Consider the following 23,390-nt stretch of genomic DNA (forward strand, 5'->3'; position numbering starts at 1 on the left):
ACACAGCACTGAAGCAGATTTACACATTTATTTTCCATTTCCGGTCTGTCTAACATTGGGAGAGGCACTTCTGCATAATAGCTTTTAATAGTTGTGCAATTTACTCCTAATACTTATGCCGTTTCACTTTCACTGATAGTTTTCCATTGTTGTAGGCTATTACTGCTTTTACTCATTAAACTTCTCCCAATCACTGCTCAACATAAAAAAAACACCCTTAGCCTAAAATGTAAACTCACCTGCACTTTATTCTCTATAAATAAATACATAAAAGATATCGGATTTATTATAAAGCTTGCTCCTCCCTCCCATGTCAGTCTCTGCCAGCCACTCCTCCTGGAGCGGCGTTTAAAGAGCCTGCCTGTCCTGCGGCTCCTGAATGCAGCACGGGCACACGGTCAGCCAGCGACACGAACTTTGGACCGAACATAAACTCGAGTCCTCTTCTGAACCGCAGCAGCAGCAGCTCTGTCCACGATGGCCGGGCCTCCTGTTATCATATGGGAGCGTGAAGTCGAGCGGCTGCTGCACTACAGAGAGCTGGTCCCCCGGCTGGAGGCGGCCCTGGGGAAGTTCTCCAGACGGGACAGCGCGGAGGTGATCCAGCCCGTGCGCTCCACGGTGCCCCTGCAGAAACACAACGGGTAAGGCCTGAACTAATGAAACATCAACGCTCTGTTATAACCGCCACTGTCTGATCTTGCTCCACCTCTGTTACAGCTTCATGGGACTGATGCCAACATACATGGAGAACGACGGAGTCCTGTGCACGAAGTTCGTGTGTTTCTACAACAGGCAGGAGGGTTCAACTCTGCCAGGCACACAAGCCACTGTGGTGCTGCTGGATCCAGAGTATGGGAATGTGAAGGCTGTGAGTCAATTTAACCATTAACCATGCATGAAACATCCAGTCTAATCAGGTCCACCCAGGCGGCAGGGATGACGTGTTTTTAACCCCACAGGTCATGGATGGAGATGTCATCACAGGTATGAGGACAGCCGCAGTCTCGGCCATCTCTGCTAAGGTGCTTTTCCAGATTTTAAAACATCTCCTCACACTTCCTCGCATTCCTGTTCTGACTTTGACACTCTTGGCTCTGTCCCGGTGTGTTTCTGTCACGCAGCTGCTGATGCGTCCTGGAGCAGAGGTCCTGGCCATCTTGGGGACAGGCGCACAGGCCCTGAGCCATTACAATGTCTTCACAGAAATGTTTCCATTCAAAGAGGTACAGCTGCAAACATGTGTCATAATAAAATGTGTGAATAGCTAGTGTGAAAATAAGCTGCTTCATTTACGTGAAAGGTGGTGTCATATTTTGGTAAATACACTTATTGGCTCTCTTTCCCAGACAGATATGAAGCTATCGCTGCCTGGCATAGCTTAGTTTAGCATAAAGACTGAAAAATAGCTAGCCTGGCTCTGTCCAAAGGCAGCAAATTCCACCTACAAACATCTCAAGCTCCATAATTAACATGTTGTGTATTAATCTGTAGGAAAGAAACAAGCAAAAGTATGGCAGGTTGTGTTTTTATGAGATGTAACGTGCAGGACTATTTCTTGGCGGGGTGCAGTGGCTTTCTGGAGCCTCTGATGTTTGCCTGACAACTGCTCCGCCACCACAACACCCCAGAGGGATACAAAAAATGACAGTTAACAAAGTCAAACAGTACCAGCTGCAGTAGTGGACAGGATAGATTGGAACTGTTTTTTACAACAATGCTGCAACAGGAAAACAAATATGGGCCAGGGCCGCAAAATGGGGGGGCCAATGGTTTCTTCTTACTTTGTACTTCCCTAGCTCCGGCCCCCCTTTCACGAAACACGCCCATTTTCAAATTTTCCGCTTTCATTTTGCTCTCGTCTGCACAGCTGTTAAGTTTTGTGACACTATCTTGCACGGTTGTGACGGCGTGACGTTTACAATAATATGACTTTTACACCAAAGTTGTTGTTGAAACACAGGCAAACCAGCTAAAAATAGGCGAAATTTGCCTTTCTGTTTCCATATGTCACGTTCATCATCACAAATACGCAGAAAAAACACTGAACGGTAGAAAACAGCTGCCGTTACCTGGTGTCAGTTGGATTTTTGTGACTGGGTATAAGTGACTGGTACCAATACTATCAAAACTATATCTATCTTTTCTATAGAAGCCTTTTACTTCACATCTCTCGTACTTTATATCAGTGAACTTCATTGGATGGAAATCAAGGTTAATATTTAGCCCAAAGATTTTTATCATCTAACCTTTGGAATAAAAACAAATAAATGTATTTCCCAATTCAACAAACTCTGTCCTTTTAAATCAAGTGTGTAGGCTCATCACACTCACAGTTCTGTCCTAACTCTCGACCTCCTCATTGATAACTAGTGAAATCACTTCTGTGGTTGTCTGATTTACATATAATGTTTAGTTATACAGTACTTTCCCTGGACCTTCACCACAGGTGCGTGTGTGGAGCCGCTCGAGACAGCAAGCAGAGAGGTTCTGCCAGTCTGTCGGTGGCCCGGTGAAGATATGTCTGTCGGCGGAGGAGGCGGTGAGGGGAGCTGACACCATAGTGACAGTAACAAGATGTACAGAGCCGGTGCTCTTTGGTCAGTGGGTCAAACCCGGTGCCCACGTGGCAGGTGAGAGGAATTAATGAACACTCAAACAAAATGTGAGAGGAGATAGGGAAGATTTTTAGATCTGCATCTCATAAATAAGTCAGAATTTAGGGAGTAACCTCTGTTTTTCCCTCCTGTTGCTGAGCAGCGGTGGGAGCTTGCAGGCCAAACTGGCGGGAGCTGGACGACGTGTTGATGAAGGGGGCGGTGGTGTACGTTGACAGCAGAGAGGGAGCGATGGCCGAGGCCGGCGACGTCATCCTCTCTGGGGTCGGTCTGTCGTTGTGCTTTCTAGCCGCCTCGATGAGATGATTAAGATGTGCGTTACTGGCACCCTATGTGTAGATAAATATGAGTGTGGATCTCGTGTTTTCAGGCTGAGGTGTTCGCAGAGCTTGGAGATGTCATTAACGGCACAAAACCTGCCCACAGAGAGAAGACAACTGTGTTCAAATCACTTGGTAAGCCTCGTCCATATCACGTTTGAAGTACTTTATTTTTCCAATTCAGTACATCAAGAATCCAGGTGTCATCTTTCTTAAAGAGTGTAACCATGATGTGCCTTGTGTTTTACAATAACAGGTATGGGAGTTGAAGATGCTGTGTCTGCTCAGCTGGTATTTGACCAGTGGAAAACCAATGCCAGCAGACTGTGAAGAGGCCATGTGTTTCAATCCTGCCCTGTGTATGACCTTTATTGACAGAGACTACAGCCATGCTGTGAGGTAGATGTTAATATCAGCACACTGTTTATCAGATGCAATGTTTACCATGCTAACACGCTCACAGACGATAATGGTTACATGCCAATGTTCAACTGGCATCGTTACAATATTCACCATTAGTTTAGTGTGTTAGCATGCTAACATATGCTAACTGGCACAAAACACTAGGTTCAGCTGACTGATGGAAATGTCTGTAGTTTAGGTAGTTTTCTGTCATAAAAACATGTCAGCCTAAACATTGACCCCCTGGTGGTGCTAGAGTAAGTGGTGGAGCAGCTGACGTTGCCATCCTGAGTTCCTAGCACGCCTAGTATTAGCAAGCATTGGTTGGTTCCAGCTTCACAAATATGATTTGCTTATTTCCTTTAAATTTTTTTTAAAAAGTTTAATGTGAATACATTTTTTGTTTGAAATTATTGAATATTGTAATTTTCTTTAATGTTTCTGATTGACCTATATGTAATTGTGATGAATGTTTTTCACTATTTTCTATATAATGAGGAAAAAAGGAGGTAAAAGAAAATCATGAGTTGCAGCCTGACTTTTATTATTTCCCTGTTATGTGTTTTGAAAGAAGACAAAAAATTTATAATTGACATTAGCGTTTTTAATGATTTTATTTGCTTTTTATAAAAAAAAAAATCAAATATTACTATGTGAAAATGATACCACATTTAGCAAGAAAGTAACTCTAAGTGTGCACTTTCACTGCGCCATTGAAACACTGATAAAATGAGTCCAGATTTACAGCAACTCACCAGGGCACCCACGCAAATTGATCACTGCTCATTTCAGAATAAAACTGCCTGTGCTGACTATTTACTTCTCATGGTCATGTTGTACAATAGACACATTGAAATCAGTTGCAACCTTTAAGTGCTAACACACTGGCTCATAGACTTCATAAAACAGTTACAGATGGGGTCAATATGATATGGTTACAGACCATCATAGCAATATGATCATCATATACTGAGAAAAAAGCCATGAATAACATTGGTTGCACTGCACCTTTACATGCCCGACAGTCTGTCATAAAATACTGCGTGTTCACTTAACACATAGCGAGAACAGAGCGATGGAACTAGAAAGCTTTTAGGAACACAACCTGTTAAATATCTAGCAGACACTGTGTTTTAAATGCTCATTAACTGTAGAGTCATTATTAGGTATCTTAACAGCTGCTACAATCGTTATAAGTCGTTTAAGGATTAAACCGACTGCGTGATGGTATCGTACAGATTAAAACTAAATTAAAAAGGAAGAGAAACGACAATTTAGTGTTCATGGATTGACAAAGCGATGACCGTTGACTGAGTTTTGGCAACACCTCAGTCTAGTCAGATGACACATGTAAACGAAACGGTCCGTCAACCACAGCTCACAAAAGACTGACAATGAAAAAAGGAGAAAGTTGCTTCTAAAAAACATTTTTTTCTTAAAGTAAAATTTCATCAAGGCAGCAGGAATCTCTTAGTGTGTAGGGAAAAGAGTGCAGTGCAGGACCTCCTTCACTTATGGAGTTAAAACTACGGTAATTTCACGTTCAAGTAGTGTTTCTTCACAAAATCCTTCCTCCTTTTCCTTAATCAAACCCACAACCCCCCACCCTCACATCCCCCAAGGCCTTAGCAAAGTCACTTCATTCCTGTCAATCTGAAAGAACTAAACAGATGAAAGCAACCAGACACCAAATCTGACAGAAAACCTTCAGCGCTGCTTACATCTGTGAGGTTCTTTCAGCGGAAGTCTGATCTACCAGAGCTTCTATAAAAGCAAGGACACAGGGGGTGAACAGATACTTGGGGAACCCAGCCATCATCATCTTCCCTCTGATAGGTGAGTTCTGACTGCAACCACACTTCCTACTCCCTGTGGTTCTTCTTTACAATAATGTGCACTTCCTCTTCTTCTTCTTGACGGGTGGGGGGCACAGGACCGCCCTGATGGCTTCATCAAACACGGTCTTAAGGCCACGCTGCGTCAAAGCTGAGCACTCCAGGTACTTCACTGAACCTGGTGGGCAGAGCAGAGGAAAAAAGGGAAAGCACAGAAACATGTCAGCGAACTAGCTTGTTTTTGTTTGTCTGTCCAAAAGACTAAGTAAGACAAGTGTGATTGGACACTGTAAAATCCCAAACAACATCTTTCCACATTCCAGGCTACACAAGGTACATTAGTATTCAAAGCAAATGGGGGTTTTAACACAATAGTAGGTTGAATAGACTTTAAATGACGTGAATATGGTTAGGTGGATACTCGAAGCAAAATTACCAGAACACTCCCAACTAAAAAGTTATTTGCAACATTTGCAGACATTAATACTGTTTCATTAATGTTATTTAAAAATTGTATCTATGTATGTGTAGTGTTACAACTGACTTATTTCTTTAGCCATGGCCAAGCCCTGAGGGTAGATGATGGGGGAGAGTTTCTTCTCCTTCAGTTTCTCGATAGTGTCCTTGTCGTCTCTCAGGTCCAGCTTGGTGCCCACCAGGATGATGGGTGTGTTGGGGCAGTGGTGTCTCACCTCAGGGTACCACTGGCAGAGGAGAGAGGAGGATACAGTCAGAGGTTGCAGGATGCAGATGGACAGCATGGCAGACTAAGTGGAATGTGGGTGGGTTGTTCAAAGAATAGATTCCTCTCTCAGTTTCCTGGTTCTTATCCAAATTCAACATGATGTGACCTCTGAGGAACTCAGGGGTCATGAAGAGGTCACAAACTTCCACCAACGCTGCATAGTTCTCAGTCCTGCTTTTACAATGTAGAGCATTTATTCATGTTACTTTATTAACTGAACTCCATATACTATAAATATCAGGTTGTTCTCACCTTGGCACGGACGTTTTCAAAGGAGGCTGGACTGACTAGTGAAAAGCAAATCAGGAACACATCCTGAGGAGGGAAAATGTCAAACATCAGTAATATAACATTAGGTAACAGTTGCAATATTTACTTAATAGTCTCTAAATGTTCAGACACGAGGGTCCACACAGCTGGACAAATCTGGACTGTGTAGGTCAAATACAAACTGACTCCCACACTCAGCTCCCTGTAAGTCTTTGGCACAGAGGCCAGTTTGTTGTAAGGACAAAGAGTGCAAACAAGAGCACCCTTTCACTTCCTCCAGCCGTCCTCCAGACAGTGTATAGGTACTGTGGATACAAGGCTCTACTCTACTGAGTGCAAAGACTCTGTCTCAAGCATTACAGGCCAGTGAATGACTCCAAATCAATGCGGGCAAAGTGAAAACAGTGTTCTCGCTAACATTGTCTGGCTGATGCCACTGTGTGTGAATGCATGGATATATACGTACTGTCTGTGGGTAGGACAGAGGCCTGAGCCTGTCGTAGTCCTCCTGTCCTGCTGTATCCCACAGGCCCAGGTTCACTGGTTTCCCATCAACCATCACATTGGCAGAGTAGTTGTCAAACCTGTAGAGAGGGAGGGGACATTAGGTTTTCGAATTTAACATATTGTAACAGAGAAGATAAAACATTTCCTTGTAAAATATGACCGTCATCTTCCTCATTGCACTGGTGGACTCGCCACATCTCCATTTGCTGACCATCTCCATGACACAGCTATTCATGAGGTGTGTGTGTGTTAGTGTGTTACTTACACTGTGGGGATGTACTCTCCAGGGAAGGCATTGGTAGTGTAGCTGATGAGCAGGCATGTTTTACCCACAGCCCTGAGATTAGAAAGGAGATATTTAACAGAGATAACACACAGTGAATTAGTTACTGTAGATTCTTAAGTGAATTAAGGCAACAGAAAATTGCATTTTATAGCCTACGTATGTGGTGTGTTTAACCCGTCTTGCCTGACAGGTTGACAAGTCAGTGCACAATGCAGCTTTTCTCCAACAACTGACAAAATAGTATGGGTGTGACCTTTATTGGTGACAATGTCCATAGTTGAGCTTTAAAATGGTTTACAGCATAAACTAAATCTGATCAGGTGTAAATCCTGAAGAATATCTGTCTGCATACACTAAATTCCTTTAATACTGTGAACTGTCAAAGATCACAACTTCTGCCTGGTAATGATGGCAAGATTGCTTCCAAAATGTACTTGTCCTACCAGAAAGTCAAAAATCAGTATGTATTCAGATGATTAAATAAGGGTTCGAGGTCAACCAAATGCAAACATCTAACATGGCTCATAATCTCTATGAAAACCAATTCATTCGTTTGATCCTGTTAATGCTCTGATTCTATTTCTAATAGCATTTACATGAAAGTTGGTAGGGGAAAAAAAGGTGAAACTCTGGTACAACACAGCTTTTACAGACTTTTTGACATTTTACAGACTTTTTGATATTTTTGCCTTTGTTCAGTCTTTTTTTTTTTTTTTTTTTTTTTTTTTTAATTATTACAAGTTTGTTTTTGAGAAATGTATTTAGCAAAAATACCAAACATCCGCTGGCTATAAATGTCTTGACCTATTTTATATCATCCCAAAAATGGCCTGAATCCTTTGGCTCATAGAGGATAAATATAGGACAGAATAAGTCATCAGCTAGTTTTAAAAAAAAACACTTTACTATATTGCTAATGTGTGAATACCATACAATAAAAGATTATACATGTTTTTCCAAGGCCCTGAAATGGATGTATGGTTAATGACGAAATCAATTCAACAGCGAGAAATCCAAAAACTTTTATTTAGGACACGCTTTCAAGTAGATTGCGTAGCTGTCGACATGGCAGCCTTCGTCATGTCTAATAAACGACTTGCTGTGACCCATTGAGTCAGTCACACCTAACGAGAGCATGTCGATAGATAAATCTGTCTGACCCAGCTGGACCGCAGAGCACAACAACAGCTGTCGTTCAAGTTGGCATGTTATCTGAGGCTGGTTAGCCGCTAGCCAACTGTTGGTAACTGGGTCAGCGACAACAACGATACCGGTTACCACAGGAGTCAGCGTTACAGTTCAAAGTGAGGATAAAAGGACAGTTTAACTCACCCGTCCCCCACTACCACACACTTAATGGCCTGCATCGGACGGCTCTGTCGCTAGCAAACCCCAGTGACCGTTACAGCAGCTCGAGCTCAGTTAGCTTAGCTGGATAACGGGGGCTGTAATAACCCGGTCCGGTGTCGCTAGAACAGTACAACGTAAACAAAGTGCCGGGGGCCAAGAGTGCGCTCCGAAAAGTAGAAAAATGTTGTCGTTGCCGAAATTATCCGGCTTGTCTCTCTCGTTCTCGGCAACACCCGGTGAAACTCCAAAGTTGTAATCCAGGCAGGCAACACCCAGGAAAAAAAAACTCTGGAGTCAAGAGGGAAAAATCCGCCCACAGTTTGGAGGCTGCAGCGCAGAGAGCCCTGCGAGTCACATCCGGTCAGAGCGGGGCGCTGAAACACTGCCGCCTGCTGGTCACACTGGAGCATGACGCCTTTAGAGAAGAGCCTGTATCCAGTATACCGTAAAGTAATCAGATACTTTTCCTAAGTAAAGATAATGTAATCCTACTTGAAGAAAACAAATTGATGGGAAAAAAAATAGAAATTCACATGGTAACCTAGGTCACAGATACTGGAAATTATAATCTCATAGTTATGACTTTTGTAACACATAATTATGATGTTTTATCTCATAATTTTCCACCTTTTATCTCATTATTAATGGACTTTTTATCTAATAATAATAATAATAATAATAATAATAATAAACTTTATTTATATAGCACCTTTAAAAACAGAGTCTACAAAGTGCTTTGACAATTAAGCAAAAGCAGGAAGACAATATTATGGACTAAACACCCAACAGTAAAGCCAAACCCAAGGAAGCCTTGTCTAAGGTGAGTTAAAACAAGAAGGCAGAAACAGAAGTCAAGTCAAAATGAGTTATTTCAAGTCAAAGGAATAAAAGCGATAAAACTGGCAAAATCACAGAAAAAGAAAGAGAGAGAAAAAGTAATAGAATAAAATCAATAAAGGATGATAAGAAGATGACATCACGTCAAAGGAATAAGGAATAGATACAAAAGATTATAGGCAGTTTACAGAATAGAAGATTACAAATTGAAGATTACAAATAAAAGCAGCACAGAATGGTAAGAAAAAATACATCACAAGGGAGGAATTTAAAAAACAATGAGGACAACAAAATAAAGCAACGACTCTATTGGCTCCATTTAATTACCTTTAATTAAAACCAAATGTGTCTTTTGGTCATATTAATGGAGCTTTTTTAAGCAGTGTTAGACATTTATTTAGAAGTCAAGTATTTGCACATTGTGGTATCTGAATACTTCTACCATTGATATACAGTACATGGTTACTTCTTCCTTTCATACGTTATGTAAAAAGACAGTTTTGAATGTGAACATAAGGGGGCAGCATTTTACAATTTTACAGTTTTACTGTAAAAACTACAGTTTATGATACTGCCCAAATCGTTACAGCCTGCCACGGGGAGTAAATATAAAATGCAAATACCTAACAGACACACACACTCACCTACTAACAAACCCTTTCCTCACAGCTATGCATAAAGTAACCACCATCTTTGCAATGGTTTTATATCTCCATCAATTAATCACTGACTCCATGGCAACTAGCATCAACTCTGCTCACACAGACACACACACATGCACTCAGTGGAGACACACACATTAGTAACCTTGACACTGGATTATGTTATTGGGGGATTTTCCCATCAAACAACACATTAATAGGATAAACGTCAGCATTAAGTGGGGGGAGTAAAAGCAGGGGAGAGAGATTAATGAAGGATAAACAGGCCTGTCGCTGCACATCAGGGAGGCTGTAAAACACAGCGGCGTCACACTGTGGGACACCAGGAAGTCAAACTGGGAAAAGACATTAAGAAGAAAAATCTCTCTCTGAGGCAGTTTTCATACATCTCCAGAAGAGAAAAATCTGAATTTGGTACGTCTTGAATAAGTTTTAGAGACACTGGGATTTTCAAACACAATGGTCATAATAGACTGCTGATTAGTAGCATTTATCAGCACTTCATCTGCTATAGTTTCCCAACATATCGCTGCTGGTAGGATCACATTTTGTCTGTGTCTTCTTTATAGTGCAGCATGGGTGTGTTTGGCATTTGCTGTCATTATTTTCCAGCTTTCAACGCTATATAACCCAAATATGCAGCATTTTTTGTGAAACAGGGTTACTTCAGATTTAAAGGAATAGTTGGACATTTGGGAAATCTGATAAGCTTTCTTTGTGAGAGTCAAATGAGAAGATTGACATGTTACCACATATCTGTACAATAAGTATGTAGCTGGAGCTAGTAGCTGGTTAGGTTAGCTTAGCCTGAAGACTGAAAAAAACAAGGGGAAATAGGCACAGCTAGCCTGGCTCTGTGCTACCGTTAACATAAAACGGAGCCTCTAAAGCTCACTAACTCACACTTTATATCTTTATTTAATTTGTACAAATAAGTGGGGAAAAATGACATGCTGTGTATAGAAATAATCCAGCACAAACGCCCTGTAAAACAATGAATTGAAAATGAATTTGTTCATGTGTGTGACATCACACTACGTCACCATGTCGCACATTTGCATAATTTATGCCAGCAGCTAGTTTGGCACTTAAGAATATATTTAGCACAGCTGCTCTGTTGTTATTAGCAGTGCTGGGTCAGGCGTGTTTGAGCTGACCAATCAGAGGAGACTGGGCATTCAGGAGGGGGGACCTTAAAGAGACAGGAGCTAAAACAGAGCGTTTCAGACAGAGGGGGAATACAGAGCTGCAACACAGGACATTATGAGGAAACTGATGCATTTTTTGAGCATTAAAGCATGTAAACATGTTCTGCTATTAACCCAAAATAAAATTCTGAACCTGAAAATGAGCATAATATGTCTCCTTGAAGACTACAGTTGTGGCTTTCTTTATGTGTAACTTGTAAAGAACTGTTGTGCCCTTAATACCCTTAATTTGAAGAGAAATGTTGGAGCGCTGTCAGCTCTGTGTTTCGAAAGAAGGATTGGTGCAAGAGCTGCACATCAGAGGTGGGAGGAAAGAGGTTTTAACGAGCCAGAAGACTATTAAAGAAAACTTTGGTGGCGAGAGTTTGTTGTGCGCTGTCACGCTCAGCTCTGCTCCCGCTCTCCTGTCGCCCTCAGACCATATGCATCTCCCTTTTTAAACTGCAGTTCAGAGCCATTTCATCGGATCATTATGCTCAACCATTAGCTCTCTAAATAATCACCAAGATTTAATGACCCCTGTCATGGTGCTCACATTTGCATAGGAGTCAGATTGACAGTCTGCAGGCAATCAACGCTTAAATGCCAGAATGTGCTCTGCAATGGTAGCAAAGCGGGACGTCTGCAATCACATAACGTCAAGAGAGTCAACATTTTTAAATGGAGTGAAAGCTAAAGGATGAGAGTATTCACAGGCTATTCCCTGGATTTCATCACTTCTGCTGAACTGAGTTCATAAAGCAGATGGCTGAAGCCAGCTGAGGCTTTGGCATTTGTGCTGCTGCTATCTCTAGTTCCCATATGATCAATATAGGCCTATATGCCGCTGTAATAAGATCCTGTAGATAACTAGCGATGCTATGAATCATTCAGCAGCTCGGACTGTGAGATCTGATGGATTTTCATAGAATTCATCTGCCGAAGCAAGTCTGCTCAGGGCGCAGCAAATGTGCATATCTGATCTGATAACTGAGTTTCATAACAGTGTTTTTTTTAATGTCACAGCTGCACCAAAGACTAACATTTTGCCACCCATCAAGTGTTGAATGCTGTGAACTGCCTCTAGATGCTCATTGGACTGCATGTTGAGCTGAAAGTGTGAGTCGTTCAGTTCAGGTAGGTTTCAGGCAGCTCCATGCAGCTTGTTTGTTAGCCAGTGGCAGCGGATGTGCAGCCCCCTAAAAATAAAGCACACTTTTGAAGTCCTTGCGCTGCATTGACAGTGACATGCAGCATACACACAGCTTTAGTCATCAAGATGAGAGGGGACTTCTGTGTTTAGTGTCCACTCCCATCTATTTGTAAAGCCTTTTTTTTTTCTCCTGATGACAATCTAATAATCAGCCGTGAGTCACTTTTGCAATCAGAGCCCTTAGATGAGTCACATGCTGCTGTGATGAGGATGTGATGGGAAGTTTCCAGCATTTTGCTCCCAGTTGGGGAGATGTCCCATCATTGCATTTTCCTTTGTCCTCCCTCTCACTTTCTGTGTGTTTCTCTTTCTCCGATTTCCCTTCCGTTCTTCGCCTACCTCACTCTCTTAGCCATTGTGAGAAAGGAAGTGTGGTCACATTACTTTGTGTGTTTGCATTAGCAGGAATGTGTGTGGGACTATGGCAGATGGTTTTCACAGGAATCAGGAATTCCTCAGAAACGCAGCACACGGGAGCATCCCAGAGTCCCAGCTTGAAGTTTTTAATGTCAATGTTATTTCTGGGTTATGTTTTCAAAAGAACTCTGAATTACTAGCAGCGTACCTCAGCGACAGATGAGAGGTGATGAATCAAGTGTAGCTGACTCAGCCTAATTGCTAAGCACAGTCCCGATAAATGCGTGTGTGTGTTATTTTATTGCTTCGACTTGTACTAATATTCCACTACGTGCCAAACGTGGCATATTAGAGGAATGAGTAGACATTGAATAATCAGCCTGTCTCAATCAAAATAAATCTGATTATTTTAATACAGATGAGTGAAACTCTGAAGCGCCACAACTCAACATTTACCTCATTATAACAGCATGGGTCATGAAGCAGGGTACTCGCTTACAACGCCGCTACTGTGCAACTGCAACCAAGAGATGCACAGGGTGAATCCACTTCTATGCAGCACAGGATCATTTCCTTGATGAGTGCAACAAGAGTTCAGACCACGAAATGTTTGGATGAGCTTGTTTCATTGAGGAGGTGCTGTGTAGAAATTGTCCACACAGATAGTGGACTGTATGTGGATTTAAGGGGGTTTCAGAGTGTGTTTCTCTGCCAGAGAGATTGCGCCTGTATGTCTCTGTGTACTAGTTTTTGTTCTTTCTTTGAGATTCCAGTTTTGATGAATTGTTATAATTTACTTTTCCGGTGTACCTGCTCTCCCTCAAGGTCTGCGGCCTCACACATTTCCAAGAAAACCAGTCATTAACCACCAGAGAGTAGAACTTGTTGCACACTCTGGCCGAGGGGTATAATCTTGAGTGATAACAGCTAAATGTATTTCTTGGTAACAGATAAAGTAAGACTCTATAGCTACATGTCATGTCACGTCACCTCTTTATTGCGCCCTGTTCTATGGAGATGAACAGGGAGCAAAAATTTCAAAAATGTCAACATGACATTTGATTGTCTACATTTGGATAATTGAAGTTACTGTTAAAGGTCATATTGATAAATATGAAACAATGTTTTAAAAAATAGTACAAAATGATTGTTTTGTTCATCTCTGTATAGGAAGAACCCTGATGGTTGGTTTGAGCTTCTTTGTTTGTGAGCCAATAGTATAACGTTGTCGGAATCAAGTGGCATCAGTGTTTCATCACCATCGTCAAGAGTCTTGGTCGTGGAAAGCGTCTGATGGTTACAACCTGATACCATACTACTACATGTGAGAAAAGAACTGATATGCCACACAAGTTTCTGATTATCAACCAAAAAATTGGTGTCATCTGCCATGTTTCTGCATATATGAAGTCAAAGTTGGTAAGTTGTGTCCTGGAATGTACGTTTTCTTTTGTGTTATCATTACAGGGGCCGTTCACATGAATTTTCCCTGCCAGGAGCTAATTTTTCCAATTAGTCTGACACCACATGAATGTACTATACATCTTCACATTCTCATAAAGTACATTGTGGCTGCATTGCATTCTGGTCAATGGAGGCTACTGACGCTAGAGGAGAAATTAGCACTGAAATGTATGAACATTGGTTATATAAGTTCAAAGTACAGTAGTAGTAGTAGAGTAGTTTGTAAACTGAAGCGAGTTTCTGTGCAGAATGCCCCTATACAAATGAAAAGAACCATATCTTATCGCCATATTATCCACTTAACTGAGGGCATATCAGCCAGTTGATGTATCAGCCTTACCCTCTAACTCTCTCATGCATACATACAGAGTGTATACGTGCTGTAATCAGACTGCAGTACATGCACATGGTTGTCTATGACCACTTACAGGAGCTTGGGGTCAGTCCAATCGCTCCCTGGCCGTGCACATGAGATGTTTGAATGTGGCTGACATATGCTGCCTTGTAGGAACCCGCTGCCAGTGAAATATGAAGTGCATCCATGCAACATTTTTCTGCTGGCTTGTAAATGGGGAAAAATAATGTGGGGAAAATGATGTCAGACAGAGGCCAAGTTTACGGGTCAAAAATTAATCATAGAAGCCTGACTCTTGTTCCTTATGTTTCTATTTTCAATTCACTTGATGTTTGAGATGAGATATCCTCATTTGACGCTCTCTTTGCTGTCTTGGTTCATCGGGAAGCCAAGCGCATCATTTCCAACTGTTTCTAATCCCAGTAAAGACTGTGCTCATAATGAACAGCAGATGAATTAACTCTAGTGTTTCATTGATTAAGTGGAAATAATTCAATCGTAGGATGGAGAGAGCTCTTGCTGGACTCCACCCTTTTGGTTCCGCTGAAGCTGGAAATGGAGCCATTTCCTGTTCTGGTCCGGACATCTGCACTTAACGCAGGATTATTCCCAAAACTGACGGCATTCACCTCCCCATTAACTTTCTGTGTACTTGTTAGGGAGATACAGAAAAAGAGAGATGGTGATGAAGACGTCATGTGAAACCCATTCTGCGTGGTTCCTGGCTGCAAGCGGGCCTCTGAGGGTGTATGAGAAGGAAGTTACGGGAACGGACCGTAAAATAATTGCAACTACAAATGCTGTGAAGTCAGTATTTGTTTATGCCTACAGCTTATGAGGGGAAAAACCCTGAGAGACCATTAATTTTCTATTTTTGGAAAGAGTTTTACAGTGTGCTGTGTCCATTTGGAGTTGAACATTAATGCAAGAAAACATAAATTGTCAGAGAGAGCAGTGTTTGTATCAATATCATGTGATCTGATCATAAGACTAATGCTTTTTGAGCCTGAACTAACTGATATTTAAAGGTAATTTAACCATGTCCACTCTTTGAGCATTGGCCATTTGATTATTTGACCATTAAAGGCTGATGAAGTGAATATACTACTAGTGTAAATAATCTATGCTCTGGTATATAAACAGGATAAATATAACACATGCAGTAATCTGTTACTGAGTTACTTGAGTTACTGTCAGTTCAAGACAATTCTTGGAAAAAGTGAAGCAGAGTACAATGTACCATTAGTCTCTTGGTTTCCTCATGTTCAAAAAAGCCAATAACATAATAATGTTTGTAATTCACACGTGAAAGTGTTAATTTCTTGAGCCATATTTGTTTCCACTTGTGAAAAAAGCCAGTCACATATGACTGTAGGTATTTCTCATGTGAAATTTTTATTCACGTGTAAAAAAAGAGGCAATCACTTTAAAAATATCCTGTTCACATGTGACATTAGTTTATATTCACATGTTAAATGAAGATGCAAATGTTTACCTTATTTCTTGTGCCATATTTTGTTGCCACGTGTGGAAAATTCTATTTCACTTTAATAACCAACACTACACTTCAGGAGTTATGCGTATTTTCAAGTGTATTACATCATGAGCACATTTGCACAGATTGGAAATGTGTGTAAATTTGGTCTGTGCCATACTGGTTCCAGTAACAGTGAGGTCATTCCTGGTGTTTGAAACAATGGACACATGCATCAGTTATGTCAGCGGGGCCCTACTGCCAGCAGGTTGAGAGGTGTGTAAGACTGTGCCACAGAAGGAAAACTGAAGGTGCTGTGCAGCAGTGTACCAGTTTCAAAACTTGTTGCTTGACAGTTTAAACTTTGCGTGAGCAAAGGGAAAATCCAACACATTCAACACAAACTCTCACTGTATAGCAAAAATCAGACTGGGTATTTATGCTTCAGGTCTAGCTGATACATATGTATGTATGTGGAAATACACAAGTGAGGTACGGGTACCTCAAAATTGTACTTGAGAAGATGTAGTTAGTTACATTTCATTGCTGGCAGTGAAGTGACACAAGTCGGATCAGATTTCATAACATAGTAAGGGTGAAGGAGGGCAGGCTAATCACATCACTTCCCTCACTGTGAATTTCTACCATTGTCCCTCTGTAGTGCTGCACAATGAGTCCACAGCACCAACTCCCTTCCTGAACACGGGACCACATGCTGAGTCCTGCCTTCATGTTCCTCCCTGCAGTACATCACTGCTGGTGTGGTCGGGATCTTCCCTGGAAAAGCCTCAGTGAGTGGTGAGCTCACATGGGCAGAGACAGGCAGGAAGTACCCGAGCCGGATTCCATTTGGCCACGAGCCTTTAGAGGTGGCGTCAAGCGTACGTCAGTACGAAGGAAAGTACGATGGATGTATGAGGTCAGATTCAGAGAGTTCCTTTAGATTTTCAGTATTTAACTAATGTTATGTTAGCGTGGATCATAAATGAAGTGAATCCTTTTGTGTAAACCAGTAATGTTAAACAGACACAATGTAAAGAAATCTTTCTTGCAATATTTAATTTGAATGTGCATGCGTAGCCTTACGAGGTAAAACAGCTCAGTTGGATCTGCAATAAAACCAAGGGATGTTTCCTGCTTATCATTTTAACTTCACATTATTGATTAAGTGGTTTAACCCCTAAGTGAATTTAAGGAAGGCTACTTAAATGTAATGTTAGGAATCCTTACATAGGGTTATTCATCTTCTACTATTTATGATTGAAATTGACATGCAAGAGGTGTTTTACATTCATAAATGAAAAAACCAGGGGGAAAAACAACAGTTTTATCTGAATGAATGCTGAGATGGAGACTTCACTGACTGGTGGCTACGGCTCACTGCACCATGTAAGGTCAGAAGTTCAGCCCATTGAAGACAACAATGCCATAAAAGCCACATGAATGGTCAGACAAGCCGTAAATCACCCCCCAGTTTAACCCAGTTTGCTGAATCAAATTGAAAATGGTCAGGGTAATAAAATTGGTCATTCCTCTCAGTGTCCAATTCCCAAATAAGTTGATTAGATCATGGTAAAACTGGTCTTTTATGTTTACATGTTTACTTGCAACATGCCCTATTGCAGTCTGGTGTAACTGAAACTTAAACTTAAATTCCCTTAAGTTCTTTCATGTTTGTTCCCTCTGGATAAAAGTCATGATGAATTTATAAATTGTTCTTAACCCCTTTCTAGCATATTGGGCAGTGTCACACTTTGTCCACTGGAAGGGCACTTCAGACAACACGATACATTACAATAAAACTTTATTGTCAATTTACACTGAACATTTTCCTCTACGGGCACACTAGAGGGCACTTCATATGATACGATATGGTACGATACGATACGATACAATATATTTCAAAAGGATATGATAATATGTATTACGCAATGAAACGATAAGATATGATAGAATACAATGAGATATATTACAATACGATAATATTATTACAATATGATAGGATATATTACAATACGATAATAATATTACAATATGATAAGATATATTACGGTAGGATACGAGAAGATGATATGATACAACACGATACATAGCACACCATACTAGCTGCAACAATATGAAACAAGACAACTTTATTGTCACTGTACACTAAATGTGTTCTCTGCTGGAAGGGCACACTGGATGGCACTTCATGCGATTTGAGATGATACAGTATGTTATGATACGATATGATATGATACGATACGATACGATACGATACGATACGATACGATGCGATACGATACGATACAACTTTATTGTCACTTTATACTAAATGTTTTCGCTGATGGACAAGGCATACTAGAGGGCACTTCATATGATATGATACAACGCACTTTTGTGGAAAAATTAACTGGAGAAGTATCTTAAAGGGCTCGTTATCACCTTGAGGACACTCTAGAGGGCACTTTTCTCCACTGAAAGGGTCTCCAAGGGGACACTTAATTATATTTGCTCTCACTGGAAGGGCACCCACTTGCACACTGGGCCATTAGAGGGTAATTTATCATGCCTTATCAGATGTAGGAGCATAAGAGGGCATTTTACCGTGTCTTTTTCCAAACATGGTGGCATGTGGGGGGGCTGGGATTCACATTTTACAGTTCCACTTAAGCATGGTTGGTATTTTATATAGGCTCATTACAGTATTTTTAGATTCAATACATTCAAATTGAAGTACTTTTAGTGTGTGTGTGTGTGTGTGTGTGTGTGTGTAGGTGTGGGGGTGTTGTTAGCAGGGGCGGGGCTTGATGACGTCGCCGCGGTTGCAGTGTAGCTAATGTGAATGCAGACGGAGCAGCTGAGGATGGAGCAGGAGGGAGCAGCGCAGCGGCCAGTCTCTCACATCGCGGTCAGACACCTCTGAAATATCCCTCCTACATTTTAAGGAGCCCTGTTGAATCTACACCCAGACTCCCGGCGTCTTTTTCCTTTCTCTTTTTTTTTTTCTCCATTCATTTCACCGCTGACATCTTCACCCATCTGTCTGTCACACACCGGCTTCGACTGTCTTGTCAGCGGGGGGAAAAGGCAAACACAATCACGCTGAGAATCAGTCAGAGAAAGACATATTTCCGGGAGGTTTCAGTCGCTCACGTCTTCTGCGGGGCTGCCCTGCCACTGCTTCAGTCGATATGGATGAAGACAATCACGGTAAGGCTGTTTTTCCTCTCCCCACATTGGTTTCCTCTCCCCCCGTGCGCAGGGATGGATGCACGGCATGGATGGATGTGTGCGAGTCAGGGGGGACACGGAGGTATTTCAGAACCAGGATGTTGTGTTTAGTTTCTTTATTTTTATTCATTTATTTATTTATTTATTTATTTTTGCAGACATAAATAGAAAAAACAACCAGAGTGGGTTGTCATGATTTAAAAACCTGACATTAAAGGAGCATTTCTCAGGAACACAGTGAGAAAGAGTCTGTCTGTTCCTGCACAGAAACATGTTTTGAAACGCTGAAGTCATGGTGCAAAAAAACAGAAAAAACCTGCAGATTTATCATGCATGCACCTTTTTGTCCGTCTGTCTGATGTCTTTGATGTCTTTGAAGTTGCTCTCAGTATCTCTCTGCATGTTGCAAGCCTGTAAACTGGTGGAAATTGATAAGATATCTGGCTGGCAGCCCTCCATATGGAGGACAGACTTATGGCAGGATCTACATCCTGTAGCAAAAATATATCAAATAAAGAAAAAGGTCCCTTAAAGGGCACTATGTAGCTTTCATTGACTGATTTGTTAAGCCTGAACACACTAAATAAACAAACTCTCTTTGTTTTCATGACTAAATAAACAAACTGAATTTAAAGGACAACACAATTTCATACTGTTTGCTTTGTTTATATTTGGCGGACCCTGCCACCTTTCTAGCTTCAAACAGTGTTGACCTTATTTTCCTCTGAGAACAGCTTGTTTATTCAGTTATGGAAAAAAAGATATTCCTGAGTTTGTATTATTACCTCATTAATATTGTAAATATTACAAATTCTGAGTTTAAAGTTCTTCTCCAAAACTACATAGTGCTCCTTTAACCCACTATAACTTATGACAAGGTCACGTGCTTATTATAAATGCTGCAAATTGTGCAAAATATAGTATGTGCAATGATATGGATTATTATAGTTGAAGCAAATACCACCTAAGGAAGGAAGGAAGGAGGAAGTGCCTAAGAATAATAAGGTATCAAATCATTGACTTGCATATAGAAGCTCACTATCTATAGCATATAATAAAGTCACATTGGGGTATAGTAACAAACTGAACTGAGAGTATTTCATGCCACAGACCTGACTGTGTGATGTACTGATAAAGCTGAATGAAGTGAACCCGTGCAGCTGCATGTCCAACCCGGATTACTTCTCCTCTCATGGTGGCTGCTGCCGCCGCAGCTCCGACTCTCAGATCAGTTATTTTATGATAGTGCCAAAACACACACGCAGTACGCTTCTGAGCAGATAATCCAAACCGCCTTGTGGGCTGAAGGCCTTCAAGCCAGTGTCATGTAAACAAATGGCTATAGTCTGATAAGAGTTTGTCAGTTAAACTGTGAGAGATTAGCTGAGCCAGGAGAGAGAGACCCTCATCTGGGCTTCCACTTTTTCCCCCCACTCCATGTATACTCATGTCTGAATATGAACCAGGAAGCTTTGCCCTGAATATGAATGTAAGTGGGAATGAGCGAGTTTGACCTATTTAGGTGATCTTAATTTACACTTGTGTGTACAGAGGCTATGGTGTAGTTGCAGAGCCTACTCATTAAGTAGGAACAACCTTCACTAATCATTCTCTTCATTAGGGATAGAGCGATTATCAGCCTGGCTGGTATTCAGCATTTTTCTGATTATCCGTATTGCTGTTTTTTGTGTCTGATTGCCGATAGAATAAGTAACTTTAGAATTGCAATACTTTGGCTCTGATGCAGCTTTCTTTCTCTTCCTCTACACTATTTGATTAGTTACACATCATGAGTAACAGCCTGTCAACACTGCATAATCTGAATCTGCAAAGTAACTAGTAACTAAATGTATCAAATAAATGTAGTGGAACCAAATAATGGTTTTCGGTCTTACTGATTACTAAGAATCGGTATCTGCCCTGAAAAAAACTTATCATGGATCCCCACTCTTCATGCCCTTACATTAATATATACATTTTCATTATATATGTAGTATATAAATTATATTCATGGTCCCCAGAGGGTGAGCCCCAAGGTTTTTGATGACAGCCTGACATTTCCTCTCCTACCTTCTTTGGCAGAAATTGCGCACAAGAGACGTCAAATACACAGATTACCCTAAAATTGACTGAGCATATTCATGATCCCAGGAGGAAGAACCCCTCTGATTGTGGACACTTCATCAGAAGTCAACTTTGCGTCTCACTTATTTTGTTGCATGTTTTTAGGTCTGTGTGATATGGCGATAGAAAAACATCTTTATTTTCATGTTTTGTATAATTATTGGTTATTCATTATCCTGATATGCGACTTTGTCATATTGCACAGCCCTATTGTGGGTCCAGAGCCGAGGTTTCAGTGTGTCACCGTGGTCTGGATTTTGATTTTCTTTGTAACTCAAACCACGTGGACTCACTGCAGCCATGAATGTCCCCTCAACAATGAGATAATCACATGTTCCACCATACATGAGGCCATTCCAAGAGATACCGGTCTCTGAATCATATGACAGGATGTCAGCAAGCAGCAGAGACATGCTGTCTGTGATGTGATCAGACTGGAAACACACGACAGAGGCTCAGAGATATAAGTGTAGCACTGTGCACTAAAATAACTTACCATAAATGTTAAAGTAATTAAGAGCTCTCGTTCTCTCGCTCACACCTTCACCGCCTCGCACACGTCACTTAACATTGTTCACGCGCACACCTCGATACGCTGGTGTCACACACAGGCACTCAGTGCTAAATTTGACACTTACACCTTCATCAAGAGTGATAAGTCTTCTTTCGAGTGGATTGTGTCAAGTCAGTTTCAGGAGTCAAATTCTCCAGTTACATTTTCGTTCACATCATATAAGCTGATCAACGTAATGGTTTTGAATAAGCACCTTTATGATTTGGATCACGTATCTTATTAAAAATAAGGTGATTAAGTAGCTTTAATGTTATTTCAATGTGTCCAATATATATTTAATCACAATTTAGGTAAGTATAAGTACGTTTAAGGTCGCACTCGGTATCTGCATTCACCCAATATTAAAGGTCATCAACATTCACAGGACTATAAACTAAACCATTTCGTGAACCCATCCAATGATAAGCTGTGCTTCATAGCTCAGGGATGTTTTTTTGCATGCCAACAAATGCATTACCCACATTATCCTCATGTGTGTACATTAGGGCCAACGCTCTCACGCCTGCATGTGCAGCATGCATGCGAACTGTACAACATATGTTCAAAGTTGGGGCTATAATTTGTTCTGCACCAGTGAACCAGTCTGAGAACAACAGAGAACAGAGCCAACAGATGTCATGATACTCTTTAGGATTGATAAATGGTGTATGAACAGCTAAGACTCCCACAAGCCACCTCTAATGGAGCTGAAACAGTATGAGAGGAGCTGCATTATGGCGATCAGAGTTATTGATTACTCAGGACCCAAACTGAGGAAGGAGCAGTGAAGGTTTCTGGCCTTTTGTAGAGCGTGCAATAAGGCTGCATGAGTAAATGACTACCTGTAATGTTAAAGAGAGAGTGTTTAGTGACGGATAAAAGGCAATTCTGCAGTTCCTCTCAGCTTTAAGGAGCATTTTAGCGTCTTTTAACTCATTGTTTTGCTTTTAGGGCCCACATTATTACTGTTTTGGTTCACCGCTTTCATGAGAGTTGTCTGCAGGCAGCTATTTTCAGCAGCAAAGATGATTTATCTTGTGTCTAGCTTGTGACCATAATGGAGCATTTAGCAGCTAGAGAGCCCAATATCTCTGTCAGGAGGTGGTCGAGCTTGAATTAGCGTTGCCCCATTCCCTCTACCACTGAAGTAGCTGGAGACTTGTTTTAAAATGACAAAAAAAAAAACCCCACAGAAAACCATAAATGGCTCCATACAGCTTGTCTGGCGTAATCCAAGTCTCCAGAAGCCGTGAGATTTCAAATAGAATTGAAAAATATGTGGGGTCGAGCTTGTTCACACATTTCAGGTGCTTTTAGCTTAGCAGCTGACGCAAAGATTTCGGCTTAAAAAGGGTATCACAGAGCTAAAAGGAGAGTGAAAATTGGGCTTAATTTCTCAAACGGATGCTAATGTGGCCGTGTGTCTACTGGATATGTAAATAAGCCGTCCTTTGCTAGCATTTTTGGCAGCTTTGTAAGGTGGTAATATGTCACTATTGTTTTTCAACTTGTTGTGCTGCCCCCTAGTGGCCAAAACATAAAACAATGCAGGTTTAAGCAGACTCCTTTAGTTCTGAAACAAGATTTGCTTGAAATTTGCAGCCAAAATAAAGATTTC

General features: G+C 41.1%; 3 protein-coding genes across 3 annotated transcripts in view; 2 read left to right on the forward strand and 1 right to left on the reverse strand.

Moving 5' to 3' along the window:
- Positions 1 to 356: 356 nt before the first annotated feature.
- Positions 357 to 4,155, forward strand: crym (crystallin, mu). The gene is made up of 8 exons (XM_084341655.1): positions 357 to 644; positions 721 to 871; positions 963 to 1,025; positions 1,125 to 1,226; positions 2,450 to 2,633; positions 2,761 to 2,882; positions 2,989 to 3,073; positions 3,195 to 4,155. The coding sequence occupies exons 1-8, from the start codon at positions 478 to 480 to the stop codon at positions 3,266 to 3,268; spliced, it is 948 nt and encodes a 315-aa protein (XP_084197781.1). The 5' UTR covers positions 357 to 477; the 3' UTR covers positions 3,269 to 4,155.
- On the reverse strand, positions 3,930 to 8,674 carry LOC311250114 (ras-related C3 botulinum toxin substrate 1). The gene is made up of 6 exons (XM_084341656.1): positions 8,316 to 8,674; positions 6,963 to 7,034; positions 6,657 to 6,774; positions 6,173 to 6,235; positions 5,720 to 5,879; positions 3,930 to 5,353 (listed from the first exon to the last, which is right to left on the reverse strand). The coding sequence occupies exons 1-6, from the start codon at positions 8,348 to 8,350 to the stop codon at positions 5,223 to 5,225; spliced, it is 579 nt and encodes a 192-aa protein (XP_084197782.1). The 5' UTR covers positions 8,351 to 8,674; the 3' UTR covers positions 3,930 to 5,222.
- Positions 8,675 to 18,734: 10,060 nt separating this feature from the next.
- The window catches only part of LOC311250389 (cytohesin-3-like), a 33,807-nt gene continuing 29,151 nt past the window's right edge, over positions 18,735 to 23,390 (forward strand). The window contains exon 1 of the mRNA XM_084342026.1: positions 18,735 to 19,074. Within this exon, the coding sequence (XP_084198152.1) occupies positions 19,056 to 19,074 (19 nt within the window). The 5' untranslated portion in view covers positions 18,735 to 19,055. The remainder of the gene's footprint in view (positions 19,075 to 23,390) is intronic.

The sequence above is a fragment of the Pagrus pagrus genome, assembly GCF_965226575.1.
Source record: "Pagrus pagrus genome assembly, chromosome: 21".
Lineage (NCBI taxonomy): Eukaryota > Metazoa > Chordata > Actinopteri > Spariformes > Sparidae > Pagrus > Pagrus pagrus.